At 36.1% G+C, this 24,774-nt stretch overlaps 4 protein-coding genes across 6 annotated transcripts; 2 read left to right on the forward strand and 2 right to left on the reverse strand.

Annotated features, from left to right (window-relative positions):
- Window positions 1-17: 17 nt before the first annotated feature.
- LOC108983884 (DCN1-like protein 4) lies at window positions 18-5,930 on the forward strand. 2 transcript variants are annotated; one of them, XM_035692211.1, is made up of 10 exons: window positions 18-224; window positions 2,711-2,795; window positions 3,538-3,612; window positions 3,701-3,737; window positions 3,988-4,071; window positions 4,213-4,273; window positions 4,391-4,497; window positions 4,927-4,992; window positions 5,417-5,568; window positions 5,668-5,930. In XM_035692211.1, the coding sequence occupies exons 1-9, from the start codon at window positions 140-142 to the stop codon at window positions 5,510-5,512; spliced, it is 696 nt and encodes a 231-aa protein (XP_035548104.1). In that variant the 5' UTR covers window positions 18-139; the 3' UTR covers window positions 5,513-5,568; window positions 5,668-5,930. The 2 variants fall into 2 exon arrangements, with proteins under 2 accessions (XP_035548104.1, XP_018811213.2); XM_018955668.2 differs by lacking the exon at window positions 5,417-5,568 and having other exon boundaries at window positions 35-224.
- A 1,007-nt stretch (window positions 5,931-6,937) lies between these two features.
- LOC108984594 (deSI-like protein At4g17486) lies at window positions 6,938-8,934 on the reverse strand. The gene is made up of 3 exons (XM_018956599.2): window positions 8,590-8,934; window positions 7,669-7,956; window positions 6,938-7,467 (listed from the first exon to the last, which is right to left on the reverse strand). The coding sequence occupies exons 1-3, from the start codon at window positions 8,720-8,722 to the stop codon at window positions 7,223-7,225; spliced, it is 666 nt and encodes a 221-aa protein (XP_018812144.1). The 5' UTR covers window positions 8,723-8,934; the 3' UTR covers window positions 6,938-7,222.
- Window positions 8,935-12,766: 3,832 nt separating this feature from the next.
- Window positions 12,767-15,918, forward strand: LOC108984591. 2 transcript variants are annotated; one of them, XR_001995045.2, is made up of 5 exons: window positions 12,768-13,068; window positions 14,086-14,135; window positions 14,222-14,274; window positions 14,697-15,274; window positions 15,657-15,918. XR_001995045.2 is itself a non-coding variant. In XM_018956597.2 (4 exons), exons 1-4 carry the CDS (start codon window positions 12,800-12,802, stop codon window positions 15,087-15,089), a joined length of 765 nt encoding a protein of 254 aa, XP_018812142.1. In that variant the 5' UTR covers window positions 12,767-12,799; the 3' UTR covers window positions 15,090-15,621. The 2 variants fall into 2 exon arrangements, 1 of the variants encoding a protein (XP_018812142.1); XM_018956597.2 differs by lacking the exon at window positions 15,657-15,918 and having other exon boundaries at window positions 12,767-13,068; window positions 14,697-15,621.
- Window positions 15,919-23,205: 7,287 nt separating this feature from the next.
- LOC108984593 (zinc finger protein 1) lies at window positions 23,206-24,474 on the reverse strand. Its single transcript, XM_018956598.2, has one exon. The coding sequence runs from the start codon at window positions 24,212-24,214 to the stop codon at window positions 23,420-23,422; it is 795 nt and encodes a 264-aa protein (XP_018812143.1). The 5' UTR covers window positions 24,215-24,474; the 3' UTR covers window positions 23,206-23,419.
- Between the last annotated feature and the right edge of the window lie 300 nt (window positions 24,475-24,774).

Here is a 24,774-nt window from a genome sequence, read left to right on the forward strand (position 1 = left end):
GTTTCAAGTTTCCATTCACAAGTAACTAATCAATCTCTCTCTCACTCTCTGGCGCTTGGCATAGCAGAGCTTCCGACTCTCCGAGTTCACTCGAGGTTGGTCTTGATTCTCCCATTCTTTGCCGTTGGAATTCCTGAAGATGCGCCGCTCTGCATCCAGGAAAACGGGTCAACCAAATTCAACGTCGTCTGTCAATTCTTCACCCGCAGATTTCTTCCGCTCCGGTATTTGATCTCTCTCTCTCTCTCTCTCTCTGTGAAAGCTTTCCTCTGGCTCGACTTTGTTTCGTTGAATTCCGTTTTTGAGTATTTTATTCTTCTGGAATTTAGTTTAATCCTCTTTGTTAAATACATTATCTGTATAATATTGAGGACAACTCTTTTTTTTTTAGTTTATTTTTTTAAGTTTTGATGAATACTTCATCCTATAGAAAAGCTCAAGTGGAATAATTGTGCAAATATAAAATAAAAACTTTCCGTGTACACGGGCGACAGTTTCAAAGAAAAATTCGATTAACCATCCTTACATTAAACACCACGTATAATTTTTTTTTTTTTTTTTTTCTTGTCAAATGTATGGTGAATAGATAAAAAGCAGAAAAAATTAATTAGTTTAGGAAGAATAAAACTAAAATAATAACAATAATAAAAATAAAAAATAAAAATAAAAATAAATGTGGTGGGTAGGGTATATAGGGATGATGAGTACCAACAAGATGGTATAATAATGCCCAATCCGGGTTTTTGATGGTATAAATAACTGAGCGATGTCAGGATTAATGGAAAATCGCTCCTCACTCTGAAAATCGCTTGAGGGGGTGGGAGCTTTGGCTCCCTCCCCCTCACTTCCTTCTTGCCTTCCTTCAGTTTTGTGTTTTTGTTTCTTTCTGTGTTTTTCAGGTCTAATCCGGTGGTCCAAACTCTACGCCTTGTCTGTTTTCTCCTTCTAGATGCTTGAGAAAATCCACAAAACCCCTGCTACTCATTAACCTGACCCAACCTTTTCTAGATCTCCATTCGAAATGGTTTTCATGTGATGTTTTTAGAGATGGATGGTCGGTGCTTGAGCCGGTGGTGTCAAGCTGTGGGCGCAACCGATGTGTGTGCGAAAATGGTGATGGGTGAGATAGATGGTGGTGGAAATGGCCGGCTCTCTCCTGCAGCGGATTGGACGATGGGGAAAGCAACCTAGCTTTTCATCCCATCTATGTTTTGATCCTTTGTGGTTTCTAGAGTCCAATACCCATCTCTCAGATTGATTTTCATCCCACGTTTGGGTAGCCTTATATCAATCCACCCACCCTTTGCTCGTGCGGCGGATGACCGGTGTATGTGCGAAGGTGGAGGGGATTGGCATGAGCAGATAGGCCGCCTGCACAGATGGCGGCGATAGGAGCAAATCGACGTGGCCGAGAGGGATGGTGGTAGTGCGGGGGGAGCGAGGTGCTCATGTGGTGTACGGGGCTGCGAAGGCAACGTATGATAGCAAGAAAAAGGAAAAAAGAAAAAGACAAAGGAGAGGCGGCAAGACTTGCTGGAGATGAAACCCTAGAGGCAATCTTTGTGACTTTGTTTTTTGCGCAGTGTATCTCTACTTTTTGTAGGGTTTTCAGTGTTTGTTAGTTTTTTTCTGCTTATTAATAAAAGAAATAGACTATTGGACTTGGTGTCCATAGCAGTTGAGTCCCGTTCTTCCTTTGGGAGGAGACGGAGTGATAGTACTCCTCCTCCTCCTAGGGAGGACGGAGGTGATAGTGCTTCTCTTTTTTGGAGAGGAGTCGGTTAGTTCTGTTTTTACAGAGCACTATTCTCTCAGATAAACTGGTAGGTTTGTTCGGAGAGAGTTTATAGAAGTTTAGACAATGTCCGTCACAAAAAATTTGTGTTCGGGGGTGCTCCAGAGCAGATGCGTAGGTTGGCTTGTAGTCTGGATTTTTCCTGTATTGATAAGTCACAATTGTAACTTCGGTTTTATTGAATGTAAAGAAGTCTATTTCAAAAAAAAAAAAAATTGATTCAAGTATCTTGCAAAAGTCCTCTCTGGCTATGATTAATGGATTCAACGAAAAAGGAAGTAGAGTTATTACGGAAAACAGAGCTCAGAGAAGACAATAAAACATTGCAATTCTTCTCTCTGTCTTGGTTCCTCCTGGAAGACAAAAGAAAAAGAGTCGCGAGTGCTTGGCAATTCCTCTCTGCCAACCAAAATTCCCTCTCAAATAAATGAAGTTTGGAGAGAATTTCAAGTGCAAGGAAGAGAACCTTTTAAAGCTTTCTTTTTTTTTCACTTTTCTTCTCACTCCACTTCTTCAATATAACCAAAAATGAAATGATAAGTGTCCATTATTCAGTGATACGCTGGGAGAATTTCAAATTTTAATTTTTCTGATAATTCATTTGGAGATTTCAGCGCGAAATAATGGGTTAAATTATTGAGCAAATGAGAAGGCTTGCAAACAGCTTATTTTTATATGGTAGGCAGTTAAAATTTAGATGTGGTTGCTCCGTCTTTAGGCCCGATTAATGGATAAAGATCGACAGAGCCCAATTATGGCTGAGTTGAGCTGAGTAACATACATTATGCATATGTTGAATTAAAAATTATTATTGAATAATTCGTGCATATGCTTTCCAAATTCTTTCATTAGTCATTTATGGATTTTAACACTCTGTTGTCAGTTATTATAATGATATGAATCTCATTTGTTCAGCCTCAAGTAAAGCAACTTCAAAAGAGTTGGAACGAGTTGATAACCTATTTTATTCTTATGCAAATGGGTCTTCTGGTATGATTGAGTAAGTCTACTCTATCACAATTCAGATAAGAAATATGTGGCTATAGTCTTTGGTATTTGCCTTTTGAATTGTGTAATGTAAGCTTTCTTTGATTATTTGGCTTAATTAAATTGTGCATTTTTCTACTGATAATGTAAGCTTTCCTTTTTCAATCCGACTGTGTCAATTTTGTGTGTACAACTTACATTGCCCCATGTTGATATCAATTCTGAGTTCTCCAAGGCTGATTTTTGCATTCAAAGGCATGCTAGGCTGATGTTTGCTATGCTTAAAGGTAGTTTTGGTTATCATGGCTTGAATTGGGGGAAATTCTTGTTGATAATTTGTGCGGAAAAGACTATCATAAATTTTACAATGTAGAGGTCACTAGAGCCAACTAATGAAACTTGCTGAAAAGCATATTCCTCCGTCCATTTTTTTATGGCTGCACTTTGTGCTGTATATGTTGCATCTGGGAAGTTGCTGAAAAGAATTTTTCTTCATTCATTGTTTGTCTGGCTTCACTTTGGGCTGTATATTTTGCGATTCTTTCTTGGATTCCACTATTCTTTTGAATTTTCAGTTTTGATCTTGAAGATGTAGCATGTTCATCCTATGTGCTACTTATATATTATTGAAATGTAAATATATTTCACCTCAATTTTATGATAACCAACTTTTGCGTCAAACTCTGCCATGCTAATTCTCATGTGAGAAGCTGAATCTAAGTACAATTGTAATATACTTGGTATTTTGTAAACAGCCCAGAGGGAATTGAAACTCTTTGTTTGGACATGGAAGTGGATCATACTGATGTGAGGATCTTAATGCTTGCTTGGTAAGTTTTGTTTAGCATTATTGGATATTTCAGTTCTTAGATTTCACTCTCTAGCTCATTGGCTAAAACTGATGGCTACGCATTCCAGGAGAATGAAATCAGAAAAACAGGGGTATTTTAGCCTGGTAAGGAAATTTTATCTACATTATTTTCCTTTATGTTCTGTTTTATCATTGTTTTCTAATTATATTTTGTCATATGAACATAATAAAAAAAAAATTTGCATTCTTCTTCATATTTCTGTTCAATTCTTCATGTTTGTCCCACTCTTAAACTCAAGAAATCATGTTGCCTAATATTTAAGGGCTGTAGTTTTTGGTCTCTCTTACTCTAAAAGCCCATTCCTATGCTGAGATGACGCTACTACTCTTATAGGAAGAGTGGCGAAGAGGCCTCAAAGCACTAAGGGCAGACACTGTACATAAAATAAAAAAGGCACTCCCGGAGCTGGAGAAAGAGGTAAAATATTTGAATAGGCTTTCTTTCGGGAAACATGCTGGTAATTAGATATGTTTTTAACATGCATAAGATGCTACCGATGATGGAAAAAAGGTTGAAAGTGTACTAATTTCTGCATTTTTTCAAATATACACTGAGAAGGTTAGGAGGCCATCGACCTTTGTGGAGTTCTCTTCCTATGCATTCCAATATTGTTTAACAGGTACAAATAGTTTAGCGTGCCTTGCAACTCAATCTTGGAACATGGTATTGTCTTCTCTTTTCTTATTTTAGTTTCATATTGCTTTTACTTTCAACCATCTGTTACTTATTCTGTCAGAGGAGAAACAAAAGAGCATAGATATAGAGAGCATATGCGAATTATTGGATCTTGTTTCGGGCACCCAATTCCGGGCACAGGTTGACTTGTTTGTTGAGTATTTAAAGGTGAGTGAGCATGTATTGCATTCTTTCCTCTCTCTCTCTCTCTCTCTCTCTCTCCCTCCTTTTCTCACTATTATAGTTGTTCAGTTATGTTATTTTTAACGGTTGCAGTTGATAGCCCTGCATCTCTCATGTATCACTGTGAAGGAAGGTTTCGTGTCAATTTAAGCTGCTAAATATGTATTGTCCCAGCCCCACCCTAGTTTGCCAGCTTAGTGACACAGTGCTTAGCATTGTTGTACCAATGAACTCTGCCATATTCTGTGAAAAAGGGATTGTGTTGCTACTAGAAAGCTAATATCTTTTGTAATTACTGATAGTACATAACCTTCTCCTCTCTCTCTCTCTCTCTCTCTCTCAGACAAGCCAAAAAGTTAAAAAAAAAAAAAAAACCAATGACTCGTTGCTTAGATGTTTGTGTTCCAAATGCAGGCTCAGAATGATTACAAGGTCATAAATATGGATCAATGGATGGGCTTCTACCGGTTTTGCAATGAGGTACTATTACAGTTTGGTTACTGTTTACAAGGTCATAAACATGGATCGATGGATGGCTTCACTGTTCTTTTACCAATTATATATGCTGCATTGGACACTTTATTACATTGTTTCTGAGAGGGGGGAGGGGGAGAAATTCCACGTCTTATGTTACTTTTTTAGGTGTCTGTCCTTTTTCACTTTGGCATTAGATCCGTAGGATTAATGCTATGAGAAGGACTTTTCTCTGAAGGGAGCCTGCCCCATGGGGGTGGGGGGATTGTTCTCATAGGGGGAGAAATTTTATATTCACTTGAAACCATATCAGTTGCAACATATGGGTGAAATTGCTTGAAGGTCTATCCATCGATGTTGGTTCCCCATAGGGCCTCCCCACTTTGACTTATCATTTTAAACTCTAACTAGCAGTGATACTTTCATGCAGATAAGTTTTCCAGACCTTAGTAATTATGATCCTAACCTTGCTTGGCCCTTGATCCTGGACAATTTTGTTGAATGGTTGGAAGCAAAGCAGAGCTAATTGATCTATTTCTGTCCAGATTGACTCTCTGCTGTAAACCACAATTATTTTTTGAAGTATGTAAACTTGAAATCCCCTTCCGTAATGGTTTATTCATTAATATTTCAAAGCGTGTCATTTTTTGATCAAGTTCACTGTTATTCATCTGTTTGCAGGGCCCCTCAGACTACACAAGTCAAATGCCCCAGGATTTCTTTCTTCTTTTGTCTCTCCATTTCCTTTTAGACATGAAATTCGTGCCCAAGGTCCATACATCTAGAAGTTACTTGTTTGTATTAGGTATGATGCTTAAGAAAGTGTATTGTTCACTGTTTATGCGGTTCCATCATTTTTTTTCGATGCACAGATACCACCAAAGTAGTTGTTGTAAGTTGCTGATCTTTTAAGCCTGCTTATATTATACTCTTTTTATGTTGAACTCTTTGTTCTTGTTTTTCTTTTTCCTGTTATCATTGGAAATTTTGAATTAATATATTCAGCTTAAACTTTCTAAGGAACCCGGAATCCCTATCGCCTAGTGGGGTAATAGCGGGATCCACCCATATTATTTTCATTATTATTTTATGTAACATGTTTTAAGGACCTCGTGCTTTGCCAAAGGTCAAGGTAGTAGTTCCAAATCTGTTGACAGAAAAGAGTAATACAGTGAATAAAAGTAAAAGATTTGGAGAAGATGAGAAAATCGACAGCCTTCGTGGAAAATGACAGGTACATCTTTCCTTAAATCGTGGCACCATGATTAGCAATAGATTTCTATATTTTTGCCAAAAAAAAAATTGCACATGATGCTACCCCACATTACTTACCAACACACAAAGAAGATCATTAAGGCAAAATCCCTGCGACATACATATTTCTTTCCAGACTTACTAAGACTGTGTTGGAATTTTAGTTGAGTTTTCTATAAATAGTAGTGAGTTGAAATAGTAGCCTAAGTTGTGGGCCTAAGATGAGTTTAGATGTGTTTGGATATTAAGATGAATTTAAATATATTTATGAGAAGTTGAAAAAAGTTATAGATCTCATGTGCAAAGAATTGTTGAGTTAAAAATGATTGTGAATCTCGTATATAAAAAAGTTTTGAGTTTAAAATAGTTTAATGATTTGAGAGTTAGTATTTAGATATTAAAAAATGTATAAATCTGAAACGAACTCAACTGAACTAAGTGCAGTCAAGGAACCAAACGAGCCCAGTACCATCACCACCTCGTCAAGTCCAACATTTGTTTTCCTGCAATATGGTCTCGTTAAAACGAAGGTTTGTTTCTTTATTGAGTTCAAGTTGACAAAAAACAGACAGCCTTTACTTTCCCCTTTTCCATTCCTTTTTTTTTTTTTATAGAAAACTATTCCTTAGATGTTGAGCCTGTTTACTCTTTCAAAATCATTTCGTTAGCCTACTTTTCAGAGTTTGGGACTGCACCAGATGAGAATATGCCCACAAGGCAATTGTTATGAAGTTATCCAAAAAAACATACAAAATGAGGTTGTAATGTTGCAGAGACATTTCATAACTTGCCCCCAAAAAGCATGCACTCGTACAGTAATTTGCTGCATGCCTCCAAGGTTTCTCTCGGGGGAAGACCTCATGAAAAGAATGGACGAAAAATATAAAATTTTGATTTTGCTTCCTTTCATTGAGTTTTTTTTTTTTTTTTTAATTTAAAAAGAAAAAAGAAAAAAAAAACATCAATTTTCAAACATTGACCATCAGGATGAAGAACCCATAATCAAAGGCGAAGTTGGAGGAAGGGCACGTCTGTTTCTGCTTCTACCCCTGCGAATTGTAGAGCTAGAAGGAGAAGATGAAGAAGAAGATGAATTAGAACAAGTGAGTCTGTTTGAGTCGCTAGTGATTTTCTTCTTTTCTTCTTCACATGGCTTATCTTCGATTCGATGATGCCCAACTTTGGTTGTATTTAGAGTCACCGGAAGGACACAATTGCATAGAAATCCTACAAAAACAAATCTCATTAATTTATGGACCTGAAAATAAGAATAAACTCAAAGCATGTTGCTCTTAATTAGTTTGTTTCTGCAGGAATGGTATTAAATTTAAACGCTAAAAATTTGGTATGCTATCCAAGAGAACCCCAAATCCAGATCCAAAAATTTATTGACAGAGACAAAAATCCAAAACAAAAAATGGCTCTTACCGATTCTAGCAAGCCGATTAACCCAACTCGGGATTGGATTTCCAGTGAGTCTAAGACAAGCATCATTGCAAAAATGGTTGCAGTTTTTGGTAATCAAATTATATGCATTCCCTCGGTACTCCCCTGCCAGCTCCTCCATGACTGCCCTCACTTCCGTCTGCCCCATATCCGTCTTCCCAATCAAAATTGTCTTCCTAAATGTAAATCCATCGCATTGTTTTGGCTCCCCTTCAAATATTCCAGTTGTTGGGTACTCATGAGCTCCGAATGCATACTCAATACCATGGACTGAAATATATCCAACATAAAAGCCTTAATTGATAGATAGAAGATACAATATTTTAGCCCAGCAAAAACCCAGAAAAGAAAACCGAGGAAATATGTAAAGAATGTGCAAAACATAAAACATTAAGAAGAGAAAATAAATTCTCTGTTTTTTTTTTTTTTTTCCCGAGAGATCTATACAAAGAAAAGTAGAAAACAAGTGACTTTATTCGTTATGTTGTTGCAGATTAAGCAAATCACGAAATTCACATCAACCATGTCATATGTTTTATCCTTGTTGAGTAGACATTTTAATGTGTACTCAACTCTGTAACACCTTCGATTTTCTTGCACTTTCTCGTCATCCAAACAAAACACAGCAGACTTCCCCCTCTATCCTCAAAGCTATAAATCCAATCAGTAACAGATAATAAACTAAATAACCAAAAACATTGCACAAAGATACAAGGTAAAGAGATAAACGTCCCTTGCAGATTTGATCAGAGAGGCAATCTGAACTGGGGAAGCTAACCGAAGCATAGATCTAATATACAATGCACAGCACCAACTTCATCCAAAATTCAAAATCATGAAAAACAACCTCAAAGAAGACCCAAACAACGGATGAGGAGAAACAAAAACACAACCACCACTAACCTTGTACGCCAGAATGGTAAACTCCGAGGCCAAACCAATAGGCATACCCATTAATGGGTGTCAGATCGTACACATTAAGGTAGACCGGCACCGTTCCCGCTTCACTATTCCTCGAACCTTTCCTACACAACATGGTTTTCAGAATCTCACTGCATCAACGTTCATCTTCTGATGCACCCCACTTTTCTTCTTCCCCCCCCTCAGTTACATATCAACCTCATATCTATAAATTCTACCAACAATACAAAATCTTTTCTTTTTTAGGGGAATCAGAACTTTCTGCTGATGGTACCACCGGCGGCAGATAGTGCCGCACCCCGTGAATTAAATCTTACAAAATGGTTGTTGATATATAAAACTGAGTTCGGAAATAAATGGCCTTGATGTTGGGTTGAAATTACGTGAATGGATGGGGTTGAACAAACAGTGAGCTGGGTCTGATTCAATTTAAAAAAGTTTGAAATCATGGGAGAAAGTAACGTTTAGTGGTTTACTCATTATGGTGCCAAGTGGGCTGTCTTTTATAATTATAATTATATTCTGATCTCTGATTAGTGGTGTTTTAGTTTTATTTTATTTTATTTTATTGTTATTTTTTAAAGGAAAGGAATATCATGATTCGTGATTGTAGGGTGAAGACTGCACGGAAAAGGGGTTTGGGGACTTCCAGATGGAAGATAATTCAATTTTATTTAATTTTGGAATAAATCGAACTCCTATATTATATATTATAATAATGGGTCTTCAGAATTCCATGATTAAATCTAAAACAAGTATAAAATGCTGTTTCCCAAAGTCAAAACATCGCACGGTTAAGACTGAAACTTGACCTGAGAAGGATTTAGGTGAGAGGTGAGTGAAGTTGGTCAACGTTTTGAAGGGTTAAGAGTCAAGACTGCCTCATTTGTTTTAGGTGGTGACAATGATAGCTATGCTTATGACATTTGCAATTTATCTTATACCTAAGCAGATTCATACCATTAAACGTGAATGTTCTTCAGAGTCTATGTTGCTTGAAATATATAGGTCATCCACTTGGATACTTTCTGTTCAAACGAAGAAAAAATTGTAACGGTACCAAGTCCTTTCGAAAGACTTGGTGTGGTTTTGATTAAGAAGATTGTGTGGTTTCCTCTCATCTCATTTTGTACAGAGAAACCAATTCTTATCTAAATGGTCATCGCATGCTGATTTGAAAATAATTTTTGATGCATTTACAAGAGACAACAAAATTTTAAATAGTAACTTTTCTTAAGGTTAACAGAAAAAGAGAAAAACGTTCAGCTTTTCTTTTAAATCAATAACACGACAAAAATATAGTTCATGCCCTCAGCTTTCTCAACAAATAAATATATTTATAAAGAGAAGCACTTAGAGTCGGTCGGGTGTCAAATGGTTTTTTACACCAGCGAATAACAACATGCCACACATGAATTTCAGTAATATTGTGAATGAAGCAGCATGTAGCATATCGCTACTTTTCAAGACAGTGCCCGAGACCACAATTCCTCTCTTCTCCAATTTTATCTTCTCTATACTCCTCCCCCTACCCCCGCTGCCCTCCTCCCTTGCCTCTCTCTGGAAAAAATTGTTCTATCAGCCTCCTCCCCTATCTCCCACCGTCCATTCGAAACCCCCAATTGGCCTTTGAGATTTGTAGCTTCTAAAGAATCTAAGGTTAGTTTGTAGTTCTCTCTTGTTAGATAAATGTTGTTTGGTAAATGATAAAATTCTAATTTCAAAACCACCCCTTGCAAAGAAGGATTCTGATTTCGAAAACCCCCATGCAAAGAAAGACAAAAAATTCTAATTTCTGTTTCTGAAGAAACCTTTTTACCATTGAGTTATACACTATAGAAAAAAATATAACCAAAAAAATAATTAGAGAGACCAAACACGAAAAATTCATACCAATACCAGGTAGATGTAGCACACCTTAAAGGAATTAAATGGAAGCATAAAAGAAGGGAAAAAAAAGTGAGAGAAGCAATGAACTAAGGGAGGAGGAAAACAAAGATCACTCTGTACCGTTAGAAATTTATTATCAAAAAGTCTCCCAAGAGCAAAAATGCGTTCCAGCTAGCCATAATATGAGATTGGTAGAAATAGAAGAGCAGAACGAAAAAAGAGAGGAAGAATCGGGTGGGAGAATAGGGCTGTGTTGCGCATCAGCTGGAAGCCGCAGCACACCACACAGGTTTTTTTTTTTTTTTCACTCAATCCATTGAGTGTGCGGTGGCTTCAACAAACAGTAGGCTGATATTTATATTTTCTCGGGAGAATAAAGGAGAGAAGTCATAAGAGGTAATCGAAAGGGGAGGGAGAAAATGAGAGAGGAGGAAAGTCTAAAGGTTTTTTAAAATAAGGTATGGTTCATTATAAGGAAAATATCCCTGCCACATGTTGTGTTTCTATTAACTGGTGTGAATATGAGTTAGACGCCCGACCGTTTTTGAGATTTTCTCATATATAAATAAAATAAAATCATTATAAATATTATGCAATTATTTATGGAATCCACATCTATTTCCTCTCCAACAACTTAAATCATCTCATCTCACTTCCAATTCAAACACACAAAACTTTCAAAAACCATCTCAACTCACAAATCTCACTATTATTCACAAATCACCTTATCTCATCCCTCAATCCAAACAATGCCTAAATGTATTACAACGAGCAAACAATTATTTTTACAACTTTTTATACAATTATATTTTAAATTACAAATATTATTACAAAATAATTTATAAAAATTATATAATTTTACATAAATATCGTCATTTTAAAACATAATTATGAAAGTGGTTGCGTGTGTATCATTGTTCAATAATATTAGTTCCTGCCTTCTCTTTCTAGATTCGAATTTCTTAAAGTTTTTATTTCAACTCTAAATTATTGTGTTTTTACTTGAATGATAAAATGTGCCCGTAACATTTATAATTGTCTAGAATTTATATGAGATAGCCTTAAAATACAATATAAATGTTGTAAGTCCAATTTCATGAATTTAATTTTTCATATTTTATTGTATTTTTAATAATTTATAACTACATAATATGTTGATTATGTATTTTTAAAACTTATTATATAGATATGAGTAGGGGTATAAACCGGTCGGTCCATTCGGTTCGACTTTTTTTTTTTTAAAATCAATTAATAAAAAAATTTATTTAAAATATTAAATTAAATTAAGTGATTTATTATTGTGGATTATGTAACAAATTCAATAAAAAATATTTTATATGGTCAATGATAATAAATTAAATGAAAATTACATTATTAATTTATATAATTACTTTATAATTAACTAATTGATATTATATATTAGTTAATTCATAGAATATTAACAAGTGTTAATAACATATTTAAAATTTTATATTGTTAATAGTGATAGGTTAGATGAAGATATATATAAAATATTGTTAATTTATAGAATATTAACAAGTATTAATAACATATTTAAAATTTTATATTGTTAATTGTATAATTATTATATAAATAATATATATAATATTTTTTTTTAATTTTTTATTCTGTCGGTCCGGTCCGGTCCGGTCCGAGAAATCTCCACCCCAGGACTGGACCAAAGATCAAAATTTTCCTATTTATTGGATCGAAACCGACCATGCATTTGGTCGGTCCGGTCCGACCGATTTATACCCCTAGATATGAGTCATGTTTTTCAATAACCCATTGGTTATTTGAGCTTCTTAGGTCCCGTTTGGATAGTGTGATGAGATGAGATGTGAATGTTTTAGATAAAAGTTGAAATTGAATAAAATATTGTTAGAATATTATGTTTTAATATTGTTATTATTTTATAATTTTAAAAAAATAAATTATTTATTATATTTTATGTAGAAATTTAAAAATGTTATAATAATGAGATGAGATAAGATAAGATGAAACCGTTTCTATTTACAAACGGAATCTTAATTTGCCTATTGTATATTTCACCTCTTTAAATAAAATGGATTTTCGTTCTTTCTACGGAAGCCAAATTGTTACGTTGAGAGAGAACTTTGTTATAGAATTCTAAACAATAAATTTTTGTGGAATTTTTTCAATTCTAAATTCAATTTTAAAATCTTGAAACTTTAGGGACCTGTATGATAATTATTTTTCTTTTTTTTTTTAATTGGGTTCGATTGCGCCTGAACCTTGAAGTTACACGAGCCTAGACGTTTACTTACAATGCGAAAACACAATGTTTCGCGCCAGAGCCTCTTGGGTCCGATTCGCTACGCGATCGAAAGATTCGAAACCCGTCCCAGCCAGACCATTTTGCACCCCCACCACCAGCGGCAGCAACACCACCAAACCCCCAAGCAATAACAACTGCAGTATCAGTGAAAACAATGCTGTTGAATCGAGTCCAGGTAATTATGACGAGGCGTATAAACAGCTGGATAAGCTCGACTTCGCGACTGCCTCTAAGATCCTCTTCACCGATCCTCCCAAGAGAAAGAAATTTGGGTATTACTTTGCTTGCAAATTCAGGCTCTTTTTGCATTGTTATTCGTTTCGTTTCGTTTCGTGACTTCTTATTGGTATTTCGTCAAACATGTCTGCTTCATTGGTCTTCGGCATGTATGAAGTGGATTGCGGTTATTTTCTGCATAAATTTAAGCACTGCGATAGTCTTTAATACAATGCAAGAGAATATAGGTAGCGTACAGCTGAGCAGGAATGTGGGTTTCCTTTTTGTTTGATTTTTGGCGCTGGGCAATTGAGAAGGAACGGGGATAATATGCTGGACAAGTGAAAGAAAAGGTAGTGAAATTAGAGAGGGTAGTATGGGCACCATTAAATTGAGGAATAAATTCATATGCTTGTTTTATATTTTCAACCGACCTCATGCTTGTATAATAGAATCCACCTTTGCATCCTAGTGTCCACATCTCTTCATATGGGGTTTTATTTCCATGCGTCTAATGGTTTATAGCTAATTCATACAAGTAAATTTGTGTTATATATATGGTACATTCAGATTGCAGCCTAGCATTCATGTGAGTTTTTATCAGGGGTGAAATAAAATAAATCTAACATGGTTATGATGGGTAATCTACTCATTTTGGGGTATTCGTGCAATTGAGAAATAAATCGAGAATGTTTATTGAGGAAACTGCCCAATTTATGCCTAACAGGAATGTCATGTTGAATAATGATAGCCTTCCAACTAATAACAACTTGTATACAACTATGTAATAGAATAATATTTTTTAAAATTTTATTGTGACTTTTACTTTTGATTTGATGTGATTAAATCTAATAAAATATATTATTTTATTTAAAGTTGTCTATAAGTTGTGAATAGGTTGTTAGCCTATCACTACTCATGTCACGTTTGTGTCAATGTTTGTATACTGCGAACCATTCTCAAAGGAATTATGTACTATTCACGCCATCTATAAGACTATATCTGGTTATCCTCTTTTCATGTTCATCTCCAATATCAATTCATATTCTTACTTGTCCCTCTTCCATGGTCAGGGTTGATTTCCATCTGGTACAACTCTTCTTTGCCTGTATGCCTTCCTTTGGTATGTTAATTTACACATCATGTTTTTTCTTTTGAAATGTTCCTAGGTTTGATGCTACTATCTAAAAAGCTTGCTTCCTGTGACAGCTGTATATTTGGTGGCTCAATATGCTCGCTATGAAATGAGAAGAATGGAAGCTGTAAGTAAATTTCCTTCTTCTTTATAAGCCTGCAATGAAGTATATTAGATATTAATGTTTGTCGGATTATTTTGTCATTTCTCTCTTCATTTAGAGACTCTTGATCTTTCTTTCTTTCTTCACTTTATTTCCTCAATACTTTGTTTGAAGGATGGAATTTACTTTCAAAAACTCAAGGATTCTCATGGTGAATCTATATTCACTTCAACTGACATGTCGAATATCTAAAAAGCATACATATTGTCTCATGCATCATACTTTGCTATCGGCAATGATATAACTTATTTAAGGTACGAGATCTCATGGGTGTACAACACGTCTGTAGTTTGATAGAAATGTGAAAACTTTGTAAAGGATAGTTATGTTTTGCTTGGCTTTTTTTTGTTTTCTTGTTATGATCGGTTTTTCCACCAAAATTTTAGGAATTGGAGCAAAAAAAGAAGCATGAAGAAGAGAAGGAAAAAGAAATGGAATTAAGTGTTATAGAAGGAAAAGAACCGATATCTGATCCAGAGCTTTTGGAGATGAAAGTGAGACTGGATAAACTTGAGGAGGCAGTAAAAGGAATTGCTGTTGAAACAAAGAAACAGACCATCAGCAGCGTAGCCAAAAACGGGGGAGACAGTAGTGAGGAAAGGAATCTTGCGACAACTGGGCCACCTGACACCAAAAGTGGATCAGAACCAAGCAAGATTGTAGAGAGCGATCATCTCAATAAACAGGATCGACCTTGGTTGGGCCGAGAGAGGGTGAGTGGGTCAGCACCAGTTCCTGATGCTTCCTTGCAGGATCAGAAGGGCAAGACCCAAAATTAATGGAGGACCTTCTCAAGATGCTTGGACATGAATAAAAAAGCTTCTTCAGCTAGTGTAGATATAAAAGCGCAGAGGTTTTGTTGTGTCTTAGACATAGCATGCACCTGACTCAGTATGCGTATATTCTTGAAAAGCCACTAATTTATTGGCATGAAAGTGGGATCGGACTGGTGGGTGACACAGAGGTATGTTGATCAACAAATTCGATTGCTTGTTAGTTGAAATTTGTATGCGGCTGAATGTTCTCTTGTTGAGGGGCTTTCTCTGCTGGCAATATGGAAGAAATATTTGATTTGTGAATGCCTTGGGGAGTTCAATTTAGATGCATTACATTGCCTACAAATGTGTCTTCTTGTTTTCAGAGTGTGGTATCTATTTGTTTCGTTTGCATTTCTCATCGCACCGAGATTGTTTTCGGTGACTTATACGACAAACTGAGTGTTGTTCCACCGATCTTCTAATCCATCTTTGTCCATGCCAAGTTAAATTTGGTATCGAAAGTATTAGCTCTGATATCTCATACATAGCGCAAAAGGAGAGGCACATACTAACCAACTTCTTATACAGGAGGGTCACCGATATCAGATTCAACCGGCGGCTTCAACATCACTGGTATCACTTAGCTTGTGTGGGAATGTGGGTGGGCGCGCGCACTTGGATGGAATGGCAAGGGCACATTGTGATAATTAGTTGCATACAAGATCACTTCCAATTTATAAAGTTAAAAGCTCAATTTTTATTTTATTTTAGAATAGTCGTGATGCTGCACATTTGCAGAAAGTGTTATGCTCTGATTCCAGGTGGACGGAAGACTATCTTTCAACCCTTACCCGTATAGTTTCAATCAGATTGGAGTATCCATGCAACCCATACACAAAAATTGAAAAACAAATCTTTAAGTGGTGAAAACAAAGCCCATGCAATTCTAAAAATGTCATCTTTAAATAACTGATCTTGAGGCTTAGCCCGTTGATCCATCTAGTGGGAGATCCGATGATTTGCAATTTTGCTTACGGTATCGATCACCTCCTTTGTCGGCGCCGGGGGTTCGGATGAAGATGGGGAGATCAATAGGGAGGGAAATCCAAGTGATTTACACCACAAACGATAAGCCAACCAAATTAAGAACTCAATCTATTAGACTTTCAGAGAACTCAATCTATATGTACAGTTTACACACAATGGAGAGAAACACCTGGGACAGAAGAAACACGAGATCTTAGGAATCCCCGGTAAAAAGAGGAAAACTATACTCTATAGTTCCAGATTTCGTCGCTGTCTATGCCCACCTCTCCCTGTCCCATTTGTGTTTGGCCTTCCTTGCCTCGAAATCCACTGCGAGTTTGTTTTTAATTATTGTTTCGCATCTCTCTCTCTCTCTCTCTCTCTCTGATTAGTGTAATCTATATTCGTTCCATCCTATTTTGCCATTTAATTCCCAGATTTTAGGGTCATCTTGAATTCCAAAAACTCGGTCAGATTGATCAAGAGAAAGTCATTCACGATACCTTTGCTTGATGGCGGTTGTTCTGTCCGCTCAAGTTTTACCTGTTGTATGTACTTTTTATTTTCTTTTGTCCAAAATTAATCTGGGCCATATTCAACCTGAAATGACAGGTACATAAACCCTAACCTGTGAACACTCCCTCTCCCACCATTTCATTCCCTTTGTCACACCAAAACGAATCCTCCAATGGCGCGCCTTATCCAACCCCTCCTTTATTCTTCGTCTTCTTTTTCCTCATGTTCCAGAACCCTCCCAATCCACCTTCTCCAACCGCAACTACAAGAACCCTTTCTCAAAATCACACGAAACTCTCGCTTTCAAACAACCCAAAAAAGATTTTACATCTCCTAAATGCGCAACTCGGCCTTCGAAGGGCACATCCTCAAACTCCTCCGAAACGAGATCCAGTACGAGCTTGAACGTTGCCCTGCCGCACAGGTCTTTTTACAAACTCTTTTTTATTGTTCTTTATTCTTCTTTCCAGAATGTAAATGGTTCTGAAGAAAAAGTAAAAAACTACAATAGTTTTGTTTGGTTCTATGGGATGATATTCTCGAATAATATTTTTAACTGAATCTTGTTTCTATTATCAGTTTGGAAACTGTGCAATCGATGAAAAATTCTAGACTTATGGACTTAGCTGAATTGTTGCTTGTTAGAATCTAAACTCACATTACCATAACAGTCTCATATTTATTTGGTCTTACTTAGTTTCAGCAATCAAATAGAATATAAGAATCCATTTATGTTGTTTGAAATTTCGTTACTAAGCTTGTGCTTTGGTTGGTAAATGAGATCTTTCTTGAAGAAAAAAAACATTTTGATTGATGGGCCTGGGAGGGACTAAGCAAAATCCCTTGCCCAACTGAGAAACACCCTTATTACCTGAATTCCACGAGTTGAGTTATGTTCTTCAAAAGCAACAAAATATGAATATAGTCGTATTTTTCTATTTTAGTCGTGTTTTCTGCTATTTTTCTCTCTACTAGTAAGGGTGTGCAACCAGATCCGGATTCTTAAAATTGGGCGGTTATCTGTCCGGATTAATCCAGAAATAATCTGGACGGATAACCGGACTCAATCCGGATATCCTGGTTGTAACTGGATATCTGGATTTTTTTCCTTTTTCGGCTATAAATCTGGATATCCTGGTTGTAACTGGATTTAATCTAGATTTAGATATCCGGATTATAACCGGATTTAATAGTACTATTTAAAAAAAAAAAAAAAACTATTTAAAACTTAAAAAAAATATTTTTATAGTACTTCTTTTAAAAAAATTATGATATCATGTTTAAATTGTCCAGATTTTTTTTAAAAATAATCTAAACACTTTTTAATAGTTTTTTCTTTTTAAATAAAATAAAGGACAAAATAAATAATAATGCAATATAAATAATATAATTGTTAAATCAGAAATTCACAATGCAAAATATTAATTTACAAAAAATAAAATAAATAATAATACATCATAACTAATTAAACTAATACAATCTACTACTCTTCACATCTTAAATCTAGAATTCGAGGAGGATGTCATCAGATAGCCAGGAATATGGAGCCACAAGGAAATATGGGCTCAACCCATCCTCCACGAGCAGTAGTGATGATAATTCTCAGGAGTTGGGCAGGAAAGCCAGCCGAAAGTAAGGTCCCTGATCAAATTAACTTAGTACTACCTCTCCAAAATATGGCTCAACTGGGTAAAAAAAAACAAAACAATGAAATCGAATGGGTAAGAGAAGCTAAGAGGATTCGCCGATCCTGGACTCAAGAGACTTGAAAGAGAGTGAGAGGATTCAAGAGAGTAGAAGCCAGAAGAGACGAAATAAAATGAGTCAGGATTTAAAAAAAAAAAAAATCCTGTTACGGATAACCGGGTTACATAACCGAATCCAGATGTATCTCACCTGCCCGAATGTAATCCGGTGCGGATTCCGTGTTTTAGACCTGGCGGGAAAAAAAACCTGGCCCAATTCTACACTCCTATCTACTAGATCTTCTCAGCGTCCATATAGGGAGTTGATATATATATTTTTTTCTCTCTTTTCTATCTCCTGTAACTAGTCTTTGTTTTTCAAAAATGTTGTCCCTGAACAGTTTCACCTAAGTCAATAGTCATTTCATTATCTAGACTTTAGTAGTTAAATATATTCTCATGTTACAGCCTGTGGTAAGATTTTATTGATTCACAGTTGATGACTGGCCTGGAGAGCAGTGGATTGTATTGAAAAGAAAATTTGGAGATGAAGACATTAAAGTCGAGGTCGCCATGTTTGATGAAGCCATTCATGCTTCAAAATCAGGTGGTGGTGGCAGCACTATGGTTGGGGTCCAGTCCTTGAGCTTCACATTACTTGAGATGGATTGTGAATAGTAATGAGATGAGTTGTGAATAGTAGTGAGATTTGTGAGTTAAAGTTGCTTGAATATTGTCAATGCGAATCCACTAAATGGGAAGGCGGTGATGTATTGGAGATTCTGTGCTCGGCTTGGTCAGATAGTATATAGCTTAACAGGCTTTATCAAGTCAAGTTGATAAGATGCCGGTTCAGCCTTATTCAGACCCTGAATTCAAGTATATGAATCTTTCAGTTTCTTCTAGTAATCCATTTAATTATTAAGGAAATGGAGGGTAGTAAAAGAAGAGTTTTAAATCATACTAGCTGGGTAGAACAAAATGACCTACTCAATTGAATTGAAAAAAATGACCAGAACACTGCCACGCTTATGATCATTAAATAGTATGTACTTTATTCTTTGTTTTCACATCATCTAAAGGTTGGATTATTGAGCTTTGGTCTGAAAATGCTATTTTTGTGATTGGTTTGTTGCAGGGAATTGGATGATGAGTTACAAGACTCGCTTTATGAATTTTTGGAAGAAGGGGTATAAATGATGAACTTGCTGCTTTCTTGCATGAATACATGAAGAACAAAGATATAACTGAGTTTATTAGATGGATGGGAACTGTGAAATCTTTCACTGAATGTCGAGGGAATTGATTGGTTTTTTAGTGTTGTGGATGAGATTATTAGGATCATATGTGCATTTCCCAATGCCCATTTTGTTTGGCTAAGCTTTGTGTATGAATTCTTTGAGTAACAATTGTCTCCATGGAAGCATATACTTAATTTATTAATTTTGTGTTAACTAAGAACTCTTTAAGGTTTCACTTGATTTCCTTTATATTCGGAAGCGTGCCTTTTATTTCAAAATAAGATAACTCGGCTAGACAGGTGCTCCCTGCAAATTGACGACAAACCGGGTAAAGGCCTTAAAAATCAAACTTTATGCAAGAATCCCTTTCGATGTTCTTTTTGTGACGAAGTTTATAGGGCAGGGGCGTAATGTTTTGGTTCCTCCTCTCTCTTGTAATTTCCCAATTCTGATGGTAATTTCCATGCTAAGAAACGCAGAAAGTTGCGTTTGGAAAGAGAGAAAACGCAAAGGAAAATTACAAGAAGCCTATTGCATTTAATTATATATTTGTTACATAAATTGCATTCAAGTTTTTACCTACGAATATCATGGAAATATTGCAATTCTATTAAATGAGATGACATTGCATGCATATTGGCTTATTGCATCCATTTCTTCAGAAGAACTCAAGTGATGTGAGGTCCTCCACTATTACTGTCTTATATTATGCAGCAAACTGTTGGGAGTCTTGATCGCTTCTGTTGTTCATCATCAAACCAAATAATTATGACAACTTAGTTCATGAAATTAGTGATCTGTCATCGATCAAATCAAATCAACATCTAAGTAGGACAACGTTTGCTGCCCATGTTGGAGCAATTAGTAAGGCTTTTTTTTTTTTTTTTTTTGATCTGATACAGAGATTTTCCAAAGGGGGGTCCAGCGTTTTGCAAGTGAAAAGATGTTTAAAATCTCAGTAAATCTCCACCATATTATATGATCATTATTGTGAATGGCCGTGTCAATTGGTCAAAACTTGCATGGGGTCCTCTTTATTTTGAGCATTTTGTTTTTTTTTTTTTTGGCCGTTCTGCATCAGGTTCTGCCACCTCTAGCTAGTACTAGGATTTATAAAGGCTACTACATTTTCTTTTTCTTTTCTATATATATGATGGCTGAGCGAAGAACGTACAGGAACATAGGAGGAAAGTAATTGAGCAGTAGGGGGGGCCCTCCCTTTTGTTTGAAGCAAATTGAGTTGATCTGTAAAGAGACTTTTTGAGTAAATGGATTGGTCTTCGAGCAATAAAAAGTATTTGTGCCATGAAATTAACGAGTGGACGTACGTTGCCCGAAGACTCATGTTTCTAAGCTTTTTATGTTATTATGATTATCATGATCCTCTAGAAATATATATTAAACAAATTCATTAGTACTGCATCTTTTAGCTGATAGCACGCTTATCACTACTGGGATATATGGATCACCTTGTTTGGGGTTCGATCTAGCTAGTGATCATTAGAAAAGGAAAGGCACGTAACAATCATGTAAACAACAATTAATTATTTAAATTGAGTCATCTACTTGTATATATAGTTTTCATATACATATATATATATATATATGATAGTTTTCATTTATTTGCCTAATTAATCTGTCTCTAATTTCTCTCACTTGATCGATGTTGTGGGTTCTTATTATTGGATGACCATGTATTATCATGCATGAATAATTATTCTCGTCAGTTATTATTTACTACTCCACGCACCATACCTTATGAAAACTATCTCACTCTATGAAAAAAAAAATTGTCAAGTGTGGAGTGTGGAAGTGAAGAGTGACTGATATATAACAAAACTCTATCATGCATATATAATCCAGGAATAATTCTTCTCATTAGCCACTATTTACTACCCCACACCCCACACCCTACACTTGAAACAAAAAATTGTCAGGTGTGAAATGTGAAAGTGAGTAGTAACTGATGTATATATAGCAAATAACATAATCCAGTACACAAAAAGAAGTAGTTTTCAAAGTTCAAATGTAGCAGTGTATTTATTTTAAGAAAGTTTTCATAAAAATATAAGAGCTGGGGACAATAATAATAATAAATAAATATCGTCTTTAATTATCATAAGATGGTAAGTGAGAAGATCCCTTGTTGGTTTAATTTCCCACCTAATCCAAGCAAAGTGATAGCTCCACATGCATCTTTGGAGCGTCTCTTTCCAACTGGAAATTTTGAGTTGTTTCTTAATTCAAAGGCAAAATGGAAGGCACGGAATATTTTAAATGGAAATATGGTGAGGACTAAGGCAGTATAACACGAAAAAAGTTGACAGCCCAACTGATTCACAGTAAGTACTACTGGCAAAGCAAAAGCATGATGCACCACAGCTTCTTCATATATATATATATATATATATATATATATATGTTTCATTGACAAGACTTGTGCTTGCGACTTTCCTTCCTCACATGATCGAGCCCCATCTTAGTGTGAGATTATTATGATAATTAACTGTCACATAACAAGATTTCAGTTACTTTACATCTTAATTTTAGGAGATATTAATGTTGAATTATGATTGCTAATATCATATTAGGTTGTACAAATCACAAGGATCTGGACCCACCATTAGGTGGGCTCCACCCAGAAATATTCTTCTTGGTAAGAAATTAATTAAGACAATCAAGATTTACCCAAAGCTAGCTAGCTTAGGAAAAAATAAAGATTAATTATAACCCATATAATATGATCTATCTTATATTAATATAATATATATATATATATATACATATATCCTGATGTGATAGGATAGCTGAGGGTCATTAATGAGCCTTATTTTCACATGGCTTGCTACACCTACCTCTTTGATCCCAATAGAGATGGTCTATTAATTCAACTGCAAGTGGGTCAAAGATGTTGTCACACAGAGAAACCACAACCCTTCGATTAGTATAATTTTGGTGGGCCATCTTATTAAATCACAATTTAATTTTAGAAAAATGAATGACAACCATAAGCTTCCAAACATGAGCACATCTCTTGGACCATTACTCACATGATAGTAATTAGATGGATCGATGAGCTAGCTAGCTAGCTAGCCAGCCGTTGATCAAAGAGTCAGTCCCAGAACGTCACCTGGTTCAGGCGCGCGCCGTACGTCCCATGATATACATACCTGGCCATTAGGATCAACCCCACCTTCCTCCAAGCCCAAATTAATTCCCATTTGAATATGGAAAAAATGGCAAAGGCAAGAGTATTCAAAGAGATCATAAAATTTAATTTCTTTTTTTATTTAGATTAGGAAAAGATAGAATTTAATCTCAGGCCAGATTATAGACTTTTTATTGCATGTATTGTTGAGAAATCAAATGCTAATTCATTAATGGCTAAAAGCATTGAGGAATTATTGCCTCCCAAAATTAAAGAATGTTATAAGCTGATCATTTTACAGGTCGATCGAGTTTTAATTTTACAGCTATAACAGCTGTTAATATTTAATGCGTGTGGTATCACATGAGATCAGCAACTTCCGAATTAATTCCACTCTAAACCAAAGTACCCATATATATATATATATATATATATATATATATAGACCTGGTAATTAACGCTACCAAATCACTTGTTCTTTAGACAAAAAGCATTTACAAAAGTTCCATAGACCATGGGCATGATCATTAATTTCCAAGTTATGAATTGCGAAGCCAAAGCTACAGAATGATCTCTTGTTCTTTAGCCAAAAAGCATTTACAAAAGTTGAAACTGAACATAAAATTGAAAAATCACCTCTAAATCAATGAAGAACAAAGGAGACAGATAAATGGGAAAAAAAAAAAAAAAAAAACCCAACTAACGAGATCAGAGAGAGAGTGGTCATGTATGTAGTTAGAGTTTAAGGGACAAGTCGAGCTTCTGCAACTCATCTTGTTTAGTCCTCAAACGGCCAACCCTATCCCACCAAAACCCTCCATCAGTTGCCGGAGTGAACTTCCGGCTGCTGTCGAATCTTACAGCCCCACCAGTCCCGGACGACGCCACTGCCATTCCCGTGTGAAAATTCTCCGTTGCAAGCCGCCCAATGGCTGGTTGTTGATCAATCGACTGTCTTGACCACCCATTTTGTCCATACAGATAAGGGGAGCCAAAGTTAGATGACTGGTAGGAGGGCTTATGAATCATGGAGTGTACCTGAATCCCAAGAGACCTATTGAAAGAACCATGCAAAGGTAAAGAAGCCATGATAGGGTATCGGTTTCCAAAAGCTGCACCTATTTTCTGACTTCTTTTTGCCAGTGTCCGCTCTCGTTTATGCGCATTTTGATGCCCTCCGAGTGCCTGTGAGCTATAGAATTTTCTTTGGCAATAGTTGCATGAGAAAACCCGGGGCTCGGTTTCATAACCTTGACCTGGAGGAGTGTCCGAAGACGTTCTCGATGAGTTTACATCGACTGAATCGATGAGATTGAGTTCTGGCTTCGAACCGTGATTGGGATCCTTGCTGAAGAGGCTTAGATCCAACACAAGATCAGGATTTGAGCCTGGCGGGCTTTTCTGATCTTGTTCTTGTTGTCCTCCCCCCTTTGGGATTCCCGAAATGGGTTTCTGGCATGGTTGAGCATCTGAAAATGAGATGATGGTTGAAGTATCAGGGGAACGTGGTTCTGAAATTGGAAGGCCCATATGGAGAAAGTGGTGCGTGAGAACAGCTTCCTCCTTGTACTGGGCGTGATGAAATTTTGGGTTTTCAAGCAAGGAAGATGAAATATTTATTGTTGTAGAGATCGATAGATGTTCTGTACTATGTAACGAAGGACGATGTATCACTGTTTTACAGTTACAAGGTCTTAATATATCCCAACACTTGGAGAATAAGACTTAATCGTGAGTGTGTGGGCGCGTGCGCATTTGAGAGAGAGAGAGAGAGAGAGAGAGAGTTTGTGTGCCATAAAGCAGCCTTTTGATCGACACTGATGAGGAACACCCATGTAACACCTTTCCTAACCATATACCCCATTCAGTGTTTTTCTAATCTTCTGTTGTCTTCCCACTCTTGTCTTCTTACATTTTCTTGTCTTTCGGTCCCCTTTTTTGGATATAGTAAAGGGTAGTATAACTCATGACAGACTAAAAATCCAAGGTACGACTTATAATAATCTGCTTTTCTGGATTCCATCCAGAATTATATATGCATGTAGGTGTGTAGAATGGACGTGTCTTAAAAAAGGTGTGGTTTTTGTATA

Source organism: Juglans regia, chromosome 7, assembly GCF_001411555.2.
Source record: "Juglans regia cultivar Chandler chromosome 7, Walnut 2.0, whole genome shotgun sequence".
In the NCBI taxonomy this organism is placed as follows: Eukaryota; Viridiplantae; Streptophyta; class Magnoliopsida; order Fagales; family Juglandaceae; genus Juglans; species Juglans regia.

Bases quoted from the DNA above. Each gene is read 5' to 3' on its own strand.
- LOC108983884 (XM_018955668.2), top strand. From the start codon at position 140: ATGCGCCGCTCTGCATCCAGGAAAACGGGTCAACCAAATTCAACGTCG. The intron at 3,613-3,700 runs GTAAGTTTTGTT...TACGCATTCCAG, and splicing joins AGGATCTTAATGCTTGCTTG to GAGAATGAAATCAGAAAAAC. The intron at 4,274-4,390 runs GTACAAATAGTT...TTATTCTGTCAG, and splicing joins ATTCCAATATTGTTTAACAG to AGGAGAAACAAAAGAGCATA.
- LOC108984594 (XM_018956599.2), bottom strand. From the start codon at position 8,722: ATGTTGTGTAGGAAAGGTTCGAGGAATAGTGAAGCGGGAACGGTGCCG. The intron at 7,957-8,589 runs GTTAGTGGTGGT...GATATATTTCAG, and splicing joins TTACCATTCTGGCGTACAAG to TCCATGGTATTGAGTATGCA. The intron at 7,468-7,668 runs GTAAGAGCCATT...TTGTTTTTGTAG, and splicing joins TAATCGGCTTGCTAGAATCG to GATTTCTATGCAATTGTGTC.
- LOC108984591 (XM_018956597.2), top strand. From the start codon at position 12,800: ATGTTTCGCGCCAGAGCCTCTTGGGTCCGATTCGCTACGCGATCGAAA. The intron at 14,136-14,221 runs GTATGTTAATTT...TTCCTGTGACAG, and splicing joins TGCCTGTATGCCTTCCTTTG to CTGTATATTTGGTGGCTCAA. The intron at 14,275-14,696 runs GTAAGTAAATTT...CCAAAATTTTAG, and splicing joins AAATGAGAAGAATGGAAGCT to GAATTGGAGCAAAAAAAGAA.
- LOC108984593 (XM_018956598.2), bottom strand. From the start codon at position 24,214: ATGGGCCTTCCAATTTCAGAACCACGTTCCCCTGATACTTCAACCATC.